The sequence below is a fragment of the Lipotes vexillifer genome, unplaced genomic scaffold (assembly GCF_000442215.2).
Source record: "Lipotes vexillifer unplaced genomic scaffold, Lipotes_vexillifer_v1.1 scaffold231, whole genome shotgun sequence".
Lineage (NCBI taxonomy): Eukaryota > Metazoa > Chordata > Mammalia > Artiodactyla > Lipotidae > Lipotes > Lipotes vexillifer.
In genome coordinates, this window is record NW_006791822.1 from 1,716,638 (window position 1) to 1,732,900 (window position 16,263).

Consider the following 16,263-nt stretch of genomic DNA (forward strand, 5'->3'; position numbering starts at 1 on the left):
ATCCCATTTCTCATTTGATAAAGAAAATGGCTAAAATAGAGAGGACAAAAGACTACATCTTGTCTTATACAATAGGAAAGTTAAAACCCATTTAACTTCAAAACATGAGGATTGTTTTAGAAACTTATATCAGCACTGTGGCTCCAAATATGGAAAATAAGATGTCATAATTATTTTGGAAATTATGGTTATTTCCTAATACACTGAAAACCAAAAGGCAGGTTACTAGCTAGCTTCTTGGTTTTAAGATAGGGAAAAATCCTGATAAATTTAAGGTAAAGAAATCTGATAAAATCTCATATCAGAATTTTAAAGTTCTGATAAACTTAAAACAAAAAAATCTGGAATTAAAATATGAAAGAAGAAAGGTATGGACTTCCTTGGTATAGCTTGAATAAGATTTTTGTACAGGAACCAATACTTTGATTCACTTAATAATCTAATGGAAATACTTTGATAGGAGCAATCGTGGAGTATTTTTTTTCCAGTGCCTGAATAGATTTGGTATTATTAACATTTACAATTTTATGTCACTTGTCCTTTTACTCTCACTGGTTATACATTTTATACAAATATCAATAAAATTTTAAATAAATCTAGAAAGATATATGAAGACAAACTAGGTGACAACAATAGCACCCTGCAACAAAAAAGCACAAAGGCAGCATATAGACACAGCTCTCAGAATCTATACAGTTCATGCGTGGTTTGGTGTGACTTGGTTTCAAGTATCGAATTTCAGCAACTCAACAACTTCCTTAGAGACTTTAAGAGAATTTAAGGAGCCATACTTCTGTTTGAAAAGACAAAGGGAGGGTAATTTGCCTTTTCCTTTTTATTTTCGTTCTTCTTGTCATTCCTTCCTTAAATTTGGTGTGAGGAAATAATAGGGTCTTCACATTTCTAAGTTTATGTTAGTTAAGTGGAGGGAAGATAGAAGAGCTTGGTTGAAATTGAGGTAATCTCTTATTTAGATGTAGAAAGTTACCTGCATATTTTGTCTCATAGTGAATATAATTTTTGAATCTGTGCTATTATAATTGTTCTCTAAAAAGGGAAAATATATGCAAATACTCGTCTGTCTTTATACACGCTACATATGTTTTATATCTTTCTGGGAGATTCACTATCTTCTAATTGTGTTCATTGATCACTTAAAATGTATTTAAAATGGACTTTAGACATAGCATGGTATGAAAGTTTAAAAAGTCCCATGAACTCCCTAAACATAGCTTCTGGAGTTGCTTTCCTGCAAGCCAAGGCTGTCTGATGGGAAGGTGAAAACCCTCCCAGGTACCCTCTCCGGGACGCATTCGGAAGACGCTGCGTCCCACCACGGGTCCCCTGCCCAGGAAAGAAAAGGGGCCTGAGGGCACTGCCAGGGGCCAGGTGGTGGAGGCCCCCCGCTGGACTCTAGGGTAGAGCCCTAGACCCCAGCCCTAGAGCTGGGGGGCCCTTTGAGGGGCTCTAGGGTAGAAAAGGGCAGCTGCCGCTCTGGGTCTGCCCGCCCCAATCCAGCTGCCTCTTTGAGAGGCAGCCCCCAAACAGTCTGAGAACCTGGAAGTTGAAGCCCTTCCCCAGCCATTTCACAGCAGACCAAGGACTGCATTAGGGGGCCTCCAGGCCCAGTTCCTGAGATAGTGGAGTTGTAGCCCTCTACTGTCCCCGGGGTGAAGGATCTGCTCTGACTTCCGCCTTCAGGGGCTTCCCTCCAGTTTACTGCCTGGGAGACAGTTCTGCCTCTGCCCCTGAAGGCCAGAGGGAGAATGGTGGGGTGAGGGGAGTTCAGGAGGGGCCCCAAAGGCAACTCACTCTGCAGAACAGAGACCTTTTGTGAAACTCAAGCCCCGGCCTTAGAAATACATACTTTTAAAGAAAATTCATAGGACCTTTAGAAAATTAGTGAATTCAGTCCCCACATTTTCCAGTTAAAGGCACTGAGAATCTACGAAGGTTAAAGGACTCTCCCTCCCCCCCCACATGATTCACACAGGGAATGAGCAAATATGGAACTGAACAGTTGTTGGAAAAATGACCTTTTATGGTTATGATAAATTGTTAGAGCTGTAAAGCTGAGATTTTGGAGAAAACAGCAGTAAATCTGGTGTATGTGAGGGGGAGTTAACAGCACTCTGCTGTTGTGTCTGTGTTTCTCTTACTTGGCTTTTTCATTTCTAAGGTGAGAGGACTTTCAAGTGTCATCACTGTGATGCTACCTTTAAAAGGAAGGACACCTTAAATGTTCATGTCCAGGTGGTTCATGAAAGACACAAGAAGTACAGATGTGAGCTGTGTAATAAGGCATTTGTTACACCTTCAGTGCTTAGAAGTCATAAGAAAGTAAGTAGAAGCCTTCCGTGAGTTTGAATGGATTACGTATTTTAACCATACAGGCGTGTGTGTTAATTATCATGTGATAATCAATTTTATATGAATTTATCAACATATTTACTCAAAATGACAAACACGAAACCCATGAGTGATAGCAGCTCTTTAGCAAATGTCTGTTTTCTTCATTTGATCAGAAGAGAATATATTTGTCATATGAAAGCAAACCTAGATTCAGGTATGGATGCTACACAGTCCTAAACTATGCTGATAGATGGGTCTAACAGTGTACTCGATGAATGGGAGCTTTTCGACTTTATACATTTTTGGATTAACGTAGGTTCCTTTTTTTAAAGATATTGAGTAGAGCTTTAATAGTTTTATTTTTCAAAGCTAGTTCAGCTATCTATTGACAAGTTATTAGACTGACTGCTTCTAGGATTAGAGTGGTTCTTCTTTATCTTGCATCCCTAGGACCTAGGGAAATTCCTGGTACAGAACAGGGACTTGATAAGTGTTTGCTCAACTTGAATAAGATGATGTTCATACTGATGGTGATTTGGAGATTATCTTATTTGTGTTATGCTAATTACCTCCAGCAAATCAACAGGTTATTTTTACTTGTTGATTAAATACATTTTAAGTATATTTTTTAAATAGCAAAATTCATATTATAACTAATGCAGTTGAAAGTTTTAATGTTGACTTCAGAAATGACTGTGAAGTGTGGTAGTTCTCTGCTGCTCGGCGTGTCCTGCCTAGTGAATGTGAAGTGGCTTCTGTGTCGTTATGACTTTTATTTTGGTACCTGTCCTTAATACAGCCGTTTCAAAAGCTGTATTTCAAAAGCTGGACTGAGTAACTTTCTTTTCTTGTATCTTTAGTGCTGATTAATAATGATACTGTCTTCTCTTTTCAAAGCTCTGAATAGAATACTCTTTCAACTTTCTTTGATTGGATTACTTTTTCATGAATTTAATAGACTTTTGTTATGTTTTAATCAATGAGGGAAAGTATAGTGAATTTTCAAGAAAGATATAGTTGTTTGCAGTAACAGATTATCATAGAATATATTTTGCGGTGCATTGTTCATTTTTGTCTCATACATTTATCCAATATTGTTCTCATAGTGATGTTTCCATGCTTTCTAACCATATTTAAGATTTTTTAGTGTTATACGTTCAATATCTTACAATACCAGCCAGTCAAATTCTGTACCTAATAATAATATATATTTTTGAATTAAGCCAAAAAGAACACTTTAATTATTTTAATTAATATTGCCGTAATGTCCTTTAGTTTGAAACTTACATTACTGAAGTACTATAAGTAACTGAATATAAGTAGGTGAACAATGAAATACTTATGTAGCAGCAAAAGAAATCCTGTGGATTTTATAAAGATACTACAAAGAACTTGGTAGTTTCCTGTTTGGAATAATCCCATGTTGTAGTAATAGATGTATACCATTCCTAAACAACCTTATATTAATCAGGAAGGAATTGCCATATTTTGTCCCTTCTGTCAGGGAGTGAGAAGAACACAGGTCTGTTATATGTTAAAATGTTAGTTATACCATTTCCTTTAAATTGAACCATAATGTGGACCATGGGAGTAACAGCTCTTACTGAGCTGTAAAGAATGTATAACTGTTTTGTATAAGAACTTGTAATGAAAATGGAAAGTTAAGTGCTGCCAATTGAAGAATCAAGGAGATGTTTGTTGTAGACAGTATCATTGGCTAGTGTGGCTGTTGATTAGACTGTATTCCTCAAACTTGAATGTAATATAAATCTTTTTCAAGGGAAAAACATCTAGAGGACACTGAAGTTGACTAAGATATTTCATTTACAACTCTTTTAAAAATTACAAATATGATAGTGTATATCCAAATATAGATTATAATTCAAGTATGAAAATTTATAAATTAAATATCAACCAATAAGGTTATAAACCAATTATATTAAAGTTAACAATTGACTTAATATGGAAGATGAGAATGTTTTGCTAAGTTAGTGGGTTCCTCGAGGTTGTCAGGTTCTGACATAATTACCCCACCCTTTTTCCTCTATCCCAGCTAGCCTGTCTTTCCTTTCTGGGAACACATCATTTTTTAAAAAAACTTTTTAAAAAACCTTTCCTGTTCTTTCTGCATTAGCTCATGGCAATTCAAATAATAATATTTGCCAGTAATTTGCGTAAAAACAAAGGCAAACACAGGCCCTGGTGGTGGTAACCCAGATGATCCACTATATGCTTTTGTTCATATTTAGGTTATCATTGAAGTTAACAATTCTAAAAAGGGTCTGAGAGAATGTGCAGGTATCTGAAGTAATTGCCTCCTCCTTTTCCCTTCTCCTAAGTTTGAAAACCAATGGGACTTGAAAAGTAGCTCTGCCGCCTCATTTATTGGAATGACCTATTTTGATGTTGGTAGAAACACTGGTTGCCTGATGAGATTGTGAGACAAGTTTAAAACACCTCATCTGCCTCCTTTTTTGGGAGAGGTCACTCTTTTTTTCTTTGAACTCTCTTAACATTGTATTGAAACTGGCTTTGGTGATACTCATTCACCTTTTCCTGTGTGGTGGTTTTATGTCCAGGTTAAAGGTATTGAAGGCAGCAGTGATCTTTCAAATTGACTGTTCAGTTAACACCTGCTGAATTTAAAGATCAAATCAGATTTATATTCCTTTTTGCTTTGCAGTAAAATCAATCCAGTCTGACAAACATAATGCAAGTAACAGATTACTTTATTGAGATTAATTCTGTCCTCAAGCACTAAATACACACAAAGAATGTGAAAAATGCTTCTAAGGAAGTGTTTCTTGGCAGCAGTCAAGGGCAACTGTAGCCCCATTTTGATTATGTGGTTTTGTTAACATATACTGGTTTTGTATAACTTAATCATTTTTAGATGGGGGCTCCATAAAGGCTTAAAATGTAAACTGCAGAGTTATTTTCAAATTAACACTAACACACGATTATAAGAGGTTTTTTTGAACCAGTGGGAATAACCATGATAAATTGTTTAAAATCTCATTGTGATATTAAATCATTTTAAAGGAACATAATCCTGGGAAAAAAAGGATTTACTGTTGTCAGAGGCACTTAATCATTTTAACCTCATTCTTTATATTTGTTCTCAACCTTTTTTATTCCTTTCCTTTTAGACACATACAGGAGAAAAGGAGAAAATCTGCCCATATTGTGGCCAGAAATTTGCCAGCAGTGGTACACTGAGAGTTCACATCCGTAGCCACACAGGTATGTAGATAAAAACAACATAGAGAAATCAAATTCTTCCAAGAGAAGTTTATAATTTTACAAGATGACTCCAAGATTTAAGAATTAATCTTGACTGTTTCCTCTCTTGTAAAGTTTTATAGCATCTAGTTTCTTACTCCAGAAAAATTTTGAATAAGTACACTTTCCCAAACTAAGTTAAATATCTAAAGTGGAAACTGATTAATGTTTGGTTGTGAAATAACTGTGATTTACTTTATATACTATTCTAATAGATGGAATAGGGTGTAGCAGTTTCACAGAAGGCTAAGGGCCTCCTCTTAAACATCCCTCCTGTAACTCGCATCAAATGTGGCCTTTTAAAATGTGAAAAGTCCTTGGAATGTGGCTTGAATGCTATAAGATTTTATTGGATGCAAGGGTGATGTGACCATAGTTATCTGTTATGCCATGAATTGCTTCCTAAAGGGTTTTCTTCATTTCTTACAACTTCCTGTGTAATTTCTCCCATGAGGAAGGGCTGTGCCCTAGTGAAGGGTGAATGAACAGCTAAATATTCTTCAGAGAACTTTGTTTGGGTTTTATCTGTCATGTAGAGAAGTTCTTGAAAAGACTTGAAAGAATACTCTTAATTTTGAAAGCCAGATTATTGTGTGTGAATCTTAAGTGGTTCTCAGTAGCTGGACTGTGTTTGGTAAACTGTGTAACTGGATTAAATTGCTGAAGCTTTTTATTCAAGAGCCGTAGTATTTGACTTTCTTTATCATTGTGTCCCTAGCTCCTAGCTCAGTGTTTAGCACAATAACTGTGTTGTGAATGAAGAAATGTTAGTTTAAGCAGGTCAAAGAATAATACTGTGATTATTATACAGAGGTGAAAAAAAAAAAGGACAGCCATGCAGCATAATTTCTTATTTTGGAAATTTTCTGGCTAAAGCTGAAAAGCGTAGGTCAACTTAGTAGTTGTCATCTTAGAATAGCCTCTTAAATACTTGCAAATGAAACATATAACCAAGAACAGATCAAGCATTATACATGATGGCTGTGGAATAATGGGCGCCCTAAAGAAGGAAAGGAGATCTTGACTAGAAGTATCTAGAGAAAGTGAGGCTTTCAGGACAATGTCCAATATGTATAGCAGAAACAGAACACAACAAAAAGAAAAGTAGAGAGAAGCAAAAAGAAAAGGGCAGCAGAGAGTCATGCTGAGGACAGGTGGACTTAAAATAGTGCCAGAGACTGTTAGCATCATGTCCTGATTATACAGAAGAGGCAAGTAAATGATGAAGAGAGAGGAGAGAGAGCTCTGTAGTCCCAGGCCAGCCCTGGCACCTAACAATGTAGTCTTTGACGTCAGTGGGCACCACTCTCTTCTGTGTTTTGGGGGCCATGCGGAATTGTGGCAGACGTGGTTAAGGGCGAGAGTGAAAGCAATAGCCTTCCATTCTGGATCCGTAGTTCTTAGAGGACGTCTTTGTGCCACCCTGAAAATGTAACTTACAATTTGCTCTGCAGATTTTATGTCTGTATGTGTGTGCTTGTGTGTATAATTTGTATATGGAAGGAGGGCAACTAGGAGATGGGGAAAGTGTATTATTTCTGTGTATCACAGTAATAAGTTTATAGTAATGCCCTGAGACATTATCATGTAATTGAATTATGGTTGATATAGTGTGTTTTTAAAAGGCAGTGATTATTGTTCAGAATGCATTAAAACATGTATTTCAGCATAGAAAAGATGAATCCAATCATAGAACACTTGATTATTCAAAATAATTCCACCCTTGAGAATTCCATGTGCCTACATTTTATTTTACTTGTAGAGGATGGGCAGTGGAGAAGAATAAACTTAAACTAGTAATTTCTTCTAAAATTTTAATTATTATCTGCTACAAAGTTGCAATAATAAGATTTTTTTGAGCTCCAAGAATTCTCTATGATAAAAGTATTAATAAATATTTGTAGTTTTTTTTGTTGTCATGTTATGTTCTATAGTATCTGTAATCTAAAGAATATTTTTAAAAATTCAAATCTTTTTTATATGATTTGGTTATTTAAATGTTGTACAGGTTCTGGTTTATTGGTTTCTGATCAAGCAAACTGGCCACCTAAATTCAGACAACAGTGCTAAGGCACAGTCAGCCAACATATACATTTAAATAAGTAAAGTAAAAATATAAAGGTGGCCTATGTGTTTATGTATGTCCACACAAATAGTTGTATAATTATTTATTTACAATTATTATTTACTTATAACTGGATTTTTCTGTTTAAAATCAGACTCATTTCATTTTCACATTTTACAATTCTTCTTTGAGTTATTTTGATGTGAAGCCTATGTTTTTGGTGACAGTTGCCTGGCAGCATGGCTGGGGCTGTATTTGAAGTGGTCGTTGTCAAGCAACAGAGGTGACTGCGGAGACCTGGCGGGTTGCCGGTATCTGGGGTTCCATAACAGTCCTGGCGTGGATTTCTTTTCCTGCATGGACTAATGCTGCTTTTGCTTCTCTTTTTGTTTTTTCTTTTTGTTTGTTTGTTTGTTTTTTGCTGTATGAGGGCCTCTCACTGTTGTGGCCTCTCCCGTTGCGGAGCACAGGCTCCGGGCGCGCAGGCTCAGCGGCCATGGCTCACGGGCCCAGCCGCTCCGTGGCATGTGGGATCTTCTTCCCGGACTGGGGCACGAACCTGTGTCCCCTGCATCAGCAGGCGGACTCTCAACCACTGCGCCACCAGGGAAGCCCTGCTTCTCTTTTATTCGCTTTGTCCTGTCCTCCAAATCACATGCATCCATTTTCCCTTCCAAGCTGGAACCTGGCTCAGTGACCAAATGGGTTTATGTAGTTATTTTGCTTCTGTGATGATAAAGCTCGCATTTTGAGTTCTATAAATTCACTTTTTCTCTCTTTATTATTTCTTCTTATGAAATCACGTGATTTAATTCAGCCCTTTCCCACACTAGGTTTAGTGATTTATGTTTGTGCTATAGGGTAACACAGGTATGGGGTCACAGCCTATTCTGTAGGAAACATTTAGTTATATACTGTTAGGGAGCACGCAGTGAAGTGGCGAGGACCCTGAGTGAAGATGGGGTGGGAAGGGTCAGGACAGACAGCTGATGCAGCCTCTGAGGAACAGGGCCCTCTGGATCATTGGTGCTCACGTTTTGGCCTCAACACTCCATATCATCTCAAAAATAATTGAGGACCCTGGGATGTTTTCATTTGTGTGGGTTGTGTCTGTAGCTATTTACTATATTAGAAATTAAAGCTGAGAACATTTAACAATATTTATTAATTTGTTAAAAATAACAATAAGAAACCCATTACATGTTAACATAAACAACATATTTTTATAGAAAGTAGCTACATTTTTCTAATCAGAAATAATACTGTGAGACGGGAGACATTGTTTTACATTTCTGAAACTCTCTTTAATGTCTGGTTCAAGAGGAGACAGGTCCTCATGTCTGTTTCTTCATTCATCCTGCTGCAACATGTTCTTTTGATTGCTGAATTTGAAGAAAATCTGGCCTCACATAGGTATGCAGTTAGCAGAGGAGAGTTCTTAACCAGCCTTTGTAAATAATTCTGGATATTATTTGTTACTACAGTAAAACTCAAAAAGTGGTCTTTTTTTTTTTTTTAAGGCTTGTGTTGTGGAACTTAAAATCATCTCCGTGAACTTCTCTTATTCTGTCGCATTAAAATCCATTGGTGTGTCTTGCACTTTGAATGATCTTTTACCCATGCATGATTCTATAACATGATGCACAGATCATTTGGAAACTGTTGGCTCACTGAGTTACCTGGATCCTCCACATGTGATAGTGTCATCACCGATCTCATTAGGCAAGTCTTAAGTATTTGGAAGCCTTCAAGCACATGGTAGCATGTACAGATTTTCCAAAATTCTAAATTTTGCTTTGACTGCTCTAATGCTTATGTTTGGTAAGAAACACTTCCCTCCCTCCCTCCCTTCCTTCGTTCCTTCTTTCTTTTGAAACGACAGGCTTCTTTTATTTTCAAAAAACGAATGTTTACCAAATACCAAATCTGAATAACCATATTTTGTATGTCAATCATTTTGTTTCAAGTGAAAACGGTGTTCCATGAAAAAAAGCTGTTAGGTGAGCTCATGACTCAATCACACAAGTGCTTTTCCTTGAGACAACTTTAATATATCAATATGCATTACAAGTACTTATTTCCCATTTTATAACTAAGAATATTAAAATATCATACTCGAGTTAGGGTTTAATAAAACTAATAATTTTTACTTCATCAAGGACATTCTGTTTATGAAACCAGCATGTATTTCTGTTATGAGTGTGTGGCTGTGAAGATGCAGTGATGACTAGTACCATCAGATGCCACTGTCTTGATCTGCACCAAGGCCCAGCAGTTTTACCCACTGTTACTTGTGTACCATTAGTGCAAAATCAACACAGTGAAAAAGGAAAATAGCATAATAATATTATTGTGAAAGTCGTTTTGACCATGAAGACCTCGTGAAAGAATCTTGGGGATCCCCAGGAGTGCACAGACCATATTTGGGGAAATAATGCTCTAGAAGGACCACCTAGCCAATGATAAATGCCTAGGAAAATAGGAGTGTGTGTGTGTGTGTGTGTGTGTGTGTGTGTGTGTGTGTGTGTGTGTTGGGTTCAGGTGAGGTAGCAGTTGGAGAGAAGAATGTGTTGCCTGTGCAGGTAAGGATCCAACTGACAGAGGCCATCCTGTTTAACTGACACCATTTCTCTCATTTGATTGCTCAGACTGGTTTGGTTCCAACTGTCACTCTGTCTTTTGTGATAAATTCTTAAGCTGCTGCTGCTGCTTCTGCTACTGCTACTGAGACATGTTAATGTCCATTGTCATTGCCTTTGCTGGAATCTGGATTTTAAAAAGGCAGGTGATGAGTAGGAGGTGTGCCAACGGTGCACTTTTATAGGTACCGTTTGCTGTTGGGTTGATATGTTATGTTTATGATTGTAAACAGAAAACCATTTAAAGCTTTCCAACTTTGGGCATATTTATAGGTATACTGCAGACCTTACCTCTCAAATTTGCCTGCAGATAGAACCTTTATAAAAGGTTATCCTACCAGTAAGCTATTTTCTGCTATTTGAAATCCTTTAGTAGGGGTTTGGAGGAGTCTGAGTTATAGTGAGATTACACAACTTTCCCCGCCTAGAGAGTTGTCCTGCTCAGTAGAAGCGGGTCCCAATGTGTCTCCTCCTCTACCTTCCTCTGCCATGGGAGTCTGCTTCGGGTAATGGAAAGGGCAGCGCTTCAGAAACAACTAATTTGAATTTGAATCCTGACCTCTGCCACTTACTAGCTGTGCAGTTTTGAGCAAACTACTTAACCTCTCTGAATCCACTTTACCTCATAAGTCCTTTGTGGAGAATAAATTGAATCGTGTCTGTAAAATACTTAGTGCTGCTGGTTCATAGTATTAATAGATGGTCAGTTAATTGTCATAAGTATAATCTCTGAAAGTCTTCTGTAATATTCCCACTGAAGACTACTTTTCCAAAATTAAATGAATCGTTGAATTGTGTTCATTAACATTGGGTGGCAAGGCTTTATTGAATGATGTAGTTTCTTATATTATCTCTTCCTCCTTTTCTTTGGTTTTTCTTTCTTACAGGACATCATACTGAGAATTTTATGTTCAATATCTTTCCTTTTCTTTCTTTCGACTTTATCAAGATCTTAAATTGTTGAATATGCTGGAACTTTAATGACTTAGTTTATAAACATAATCTGGATTAACTCTTGATAAAGAACTAAGTTAACATCATGATGTCTGGCATAATCATGGAATTTTCTTAACATATTACCTTTGGAAAAATGCACTGTAGAGGGGTATGTTCCTGATTAACTAAGCCTTTCTTTTTAATAAGTATTTAATAAAGGGGAACTCAGTTGGAAAAATTATTTTTGGTGGTATTTTAAAATCTGAACTATTGTATGCCTCACTAGTTTCTTTATTGAAATTAAACCCTAATGACCTCCAGAATAATCTTTCACAAATTAATTGACCATATGACATCAAAACTTGTCCTTGGCTTTTAAAATTATTACTACCTTCTTTATTAGACATAAACCCTAAGTATGCTTGATTACTAAGTCCAGAAAAGCAGTAAGGTTTGTTTAAAAAATATTGTCCTGTTTCTTGAAGAACTGTTTATAAATAGCAAAAAATTAGAGATTGAGCCCTCATATCCAACATTCAGGAGATTGGTTATATAAAATATGGTATATCTATAAATTGGGATATTATATAGACAATAAAAATGATTGTATAAATATATATTAACATGAAAAGAAATGAGAATGATAAGTTACAAAATAAAATAGTATATTTTTGTAAGGATAAAATATTGTTATATTAAGGTCTTAAAGGTTAAATACTAAATTAGTAACTGGTTATTTCTGTGTATTGTGAATATGGATAGTTTGAATTTTCTTCATGATTTTCTGTGTTTTCTAATTTTTCTATAATAATTTTCTTGTACAATAAAAATATTTAAAGTATATGAATCTTATATTACGATTATGCAGGTAGCTGTTACTATCAGAACCTTCCTGCTAAATTACTTAGGTGTGACATGTCTTTACATCTTACTGTCAAATGGGCCAGCAAGAAGAAGTATGTAGAAAAATACATGTTGAAGAGAGAGAAATGAGAATAAGAAAAGCAAATATGGTAATATTAAATCCAAGTGAGCGTATATAGTGTTCATTGCACTATTTTTCTAATTTTTCTTCATGTTTGAAAATTTTCATAATTAAAAGTGGGAGTGTATTATTTCAGTGAGAACAATGGAATGGACACACATGCCAACCAAGTGCAGCTGAGATCTGTCTCCTGAACATCCAGCTTCATAGCTCACGTCTTGTGTCCATCTCCCTCAGAGCCTAGTTCTTTCAGCAGGGAAGACTATATTCTTTAAACAAAACAGACTTTCGTTGTTTTGGTTTTTGCTTACAGTTATACCGTTCAGAGAGAACTCAGATTCTTCTGAAGAAGCAGAGTATCGTTACCTCGTGCTTAGCCATCTTGAAAAAGGAATTCCATGAAATTTGCAATTCTCATGGATTACTCAGAAGTTGTTTTCGAAATACTTTGGAAAGCATATGTATTATTTTATAAAAGAAGGTGTAAAGAATCGATGAGGCTCACCCAGTCAAGCTATTTTCCTACTTAAAACTTTTCAGTGGTTTCCCCTTACCTTATACAAATGAACATCCCTTGCACTTGACATCCCAGGCTCTTTTACTGGGCTTCTTTCACTCCCCTCCGGTTTCCAATTAAATGTTACTTTCTCCCTGATGCGTTACTTGCCCATCGCTTCACTCCCCTCTTGTTAGGTTGGCATATGCTCTGTGGTGTACTTCTCTCCACACAGTACCCTTCAGATGCTGCCACTTCTTCAGTAGTTCGTAGATTCTTGCTTCCTTAGAGCTGTGCCCATATCTGATTTCTTAACTTGTTTCCTATTCAGAGCACTACCTGGCATAGAGAAAGAACTGAGTGAATGTTTCTTGCATAAGTAAAAGTATCTACAAGTAGATTGCAGTACCTGTAGCATAGTGGGAAGGATACTGGCTTCATAGTGAGAAGTCCCACATCTGATTCCAAATTTAATTGACCATAGAACCATTTTTTCATATAATACCCACAAGATTTTGTGGAATTCACTTCGAGAAATGTTAGCATCAAAGAATAAAATTGCTGAACTCCTCAATCTGTCAGCTGGGCCTACTCACAATGGAGTAAGCTTTTGCTTTTCTTTCCATTTTCCCCCTTTGTTTCATCATGCAATTGGTGGGAAACAGATTGTATAACAAATAATAGTCAGCAACATGGTTCAAGACCTAGCTCACCAATGCATATAAAATTACGGCACTTCAGTAAAGGAACAAAGAACAATATTTAGCCAACCAGCACGTAAATTCACTGTGACTCCTTTTAGCTTGGAATTGCCTAGTTTTGTAAATTGTCATTAGAAAAAACAGAGAGGAATACTAGCCCTGACAAATTGCCCATCCATTTTGTTTGATGAATCAATTCTATAGGAACTAGAATGATTACAAACAATTGTGTGGTATATTATAGTCTCTTGCACTATGCAGCCTCTCATCTATTAGAGATTGTGAGGGTTCCCATTGTTTGGTATATATGAATGTCTCTTCTCAGTTATGATATTATACTTACTTTATCTGTTCCCTCGCTAGATTCTAAGCTGAAGGGCAGGGCAGATCTGGCTCAGGATTTTAATCAAGTTAATTGAAGGAGGGAACCTTTCTCAAATATTTTCGAAGTTAATCCTTTCATAGTCAGTGTGATGGGTTTCCAATATCATTCTCATTTTCTAGGTGAAGAAGCTGAGATTCAGAGAAGCAAATGACTTATCCAAAGTAATAAGATCCAAATCTTTTTACTTCAAATTCTGTTTTATTTTTGTGTTCTCTTTTTTTTTTTTTTTTTTTTTTTTTTTTTTTTTTTTTTTTTTTTTTTTTTTTTTTTTTTTTTTTTGCTACACGGTTACATAGCCGCTACACAGTTTTTATTAGTACCACAAAAATTACAAAAATTTTATAACTTTTCCAGTATAAAAGATGAGTGAAATTCTGAAAGTGTTATATTATTTCTGTAGTATGAAAATTTTATGCTTTAGAGACAAATGAAAGGTGTTTTGGTGTTTTGATTTTTTTTTTTTAAGCAGCATTTACTTGGTCATTTACTTCTGACTCATTTTTATAATGGGCAGTAACACAGAGAAAATGATGATTAAGTTGTTTCACCAGATTCTTTTTTTTTTTTTTTTAATTGACTTTGTTTTTAGGGCAGTTTTAGGTTCACGGCAAAATTGAGAGGAAGGTACAGAGATTTCCCCATCTACTTCCTCCCCCTATGCATGTGTAATTTCCCCTACTATCAATATTCCTAACCAGACTGGTATGTTTGCTATAATTGATGAACCTACATTGACACATTATAATCACCCAAAGTCCATAGTTTACCTTTTGGTTCAGTGTTGGTGTTGCACATTCTGTGGGTTTGGACAGATGTGTAATGACATGTATCCACCATTATTATATCATCCAGAGTATTTTCACTGCTTTAAAAATCCACTTCGCTTTGTGTGTTCATCTCACAATTCTCAACCCCTGGCAACCACTGATCTTTTTACTTTCTGCATAATTTTTTGTTTTCCAGGATGTCATATAGTTGGACAGATTGCTTCCTTTATTTCTGGGAGATGATTATGAATTGATAGTTGAGCCTTTCAGTGAGGTGGATGTACATTTGAATACACTGCAATGTGATGAGATTTTTATAGAGGTAATAGTCTTTTCATCATTTTCCCATTATGTTGAAGGAGTCAGTTTCACTTTGTTTTTATGGTATTCAAACTCAATACATCAATATCTGGGGAAGTCAGTTTTCTTTTTTGTGACATCAAATAACACTAAGCTTTATGAAGCAGAAATATGATTTCAGTTTATGTTTCCTTCTTCCAGTTTGCCATTTGGTATCTCTCATCATGTCCTATTTGGTATAGTGACAGTATTGCTTTGTGTAGTGTTAAATGCAGTTTTCTTCGTGTTAACTTTCTTACAACAGGCTTTATTTTATTGACTCGTGGCTGTGGTCATTCTGTAAGGCGTGATCACTTAGCTGTTGGATTACTACCCGTCTTTTAGTGCTGGGAGGGATCTTTCTATTTATGTCTCCGTTGTCTTTTTGTGTTAATGGTGTTTAAAAACTACATTTAAAAAATCTCTCCAATTCTTTCAGGTTTCGATTGATTTTTTTCCTTTACTACTTTAAATAACCGACCAGTTGTATCCTTGGTTCACCCTCTTTCTTCTTTGTCTACTGCCTCTCTGTCTTCTGTTCCCATTGCTGCCATATCGTACTGCTAAGGGTGAAGTATGGCAAAACTCTGGTTTTTCCATTAACATTGAAAATATTATTTGTCACAAACCTTGTATCTACCTTCTGAAGTACACTCATTCTTCATAATTAGGTGATTAGAATAAGGATATGCATGGCAAGTGTGCACAAGACATCTGCTTGTCTAGATTATTAAAATATAATAGTCTTCACTTTTAGAAAAGAAAGGAACTTCAGAAGTTTTCTAGTTCAAGCCTTTTAATTGAACTAATGCCCAGAAAAATACAATGATTTGCTAAGGTTACATAATTTATATGTGGTTCTTCTAGAACTAAACTAAGGCTTAAACTTTCTCCAGTATATCACATTGCTGGTGATTTTGTTTCTTCTTTTTTACCATGCCTCCTAACCTTTACTGTTACTCTCGAACTCACCCTAGAATTTTGTAAATTCCTTCCATAATGCATAACGTTAGGTGATATTATCATGATGATAAACAACCAATTGAGGATAATAATCTCGACTTGGAAGCTTGAGGGTATGTAGTTTGTTACTTATGGTCTAACTGAGGTCTTTAACTCTAGGTATGGAGAAACTTCTGTACCACAGTATCAACCATCTATGATACTATATTATTTTACACTTGGTTTATATCCAGAGTCAGTTCCTAGAGTCAGATTACAGGTTTTCAAGTTCCATTTTATTGATTTCCTCCTTGTATGAACTATCATAAATTGCTTAACCTCTTCAAGGCTTAGTTTCTTCACCTGAAAAACAG

The 16,263-nt window shown here is 36.0% G+C and overlaps 1 protein-coding gene across 1 annotated transcript in view; it reads left to right on the top strand.

Annotated features, from left to right (window-relative positions):
* The window catches only part of PRDM5 (PR/SET domain 5), a 201,615-nt gene that overhangs the window by 122,375 nt on the left and 62,977 nt on the right, over nucleotides 1-16,263 (top strand). The window contains exons 12-13 of the mRNA XM_007464843.1: nucleotides 2,180-2,340; nucleotides 5,502-5,595. Of these exons, the coding sequence (XP_007464905.1) occupies nucleotides 2,180-2,340; nucleotides 5,502-5,595 (255 nt within the window). The remainder of the gene's footprint in view (nucleotides 1-2,179; nucleotides 2,341-5,501; nucleotides 5,596-16,263) is intronic.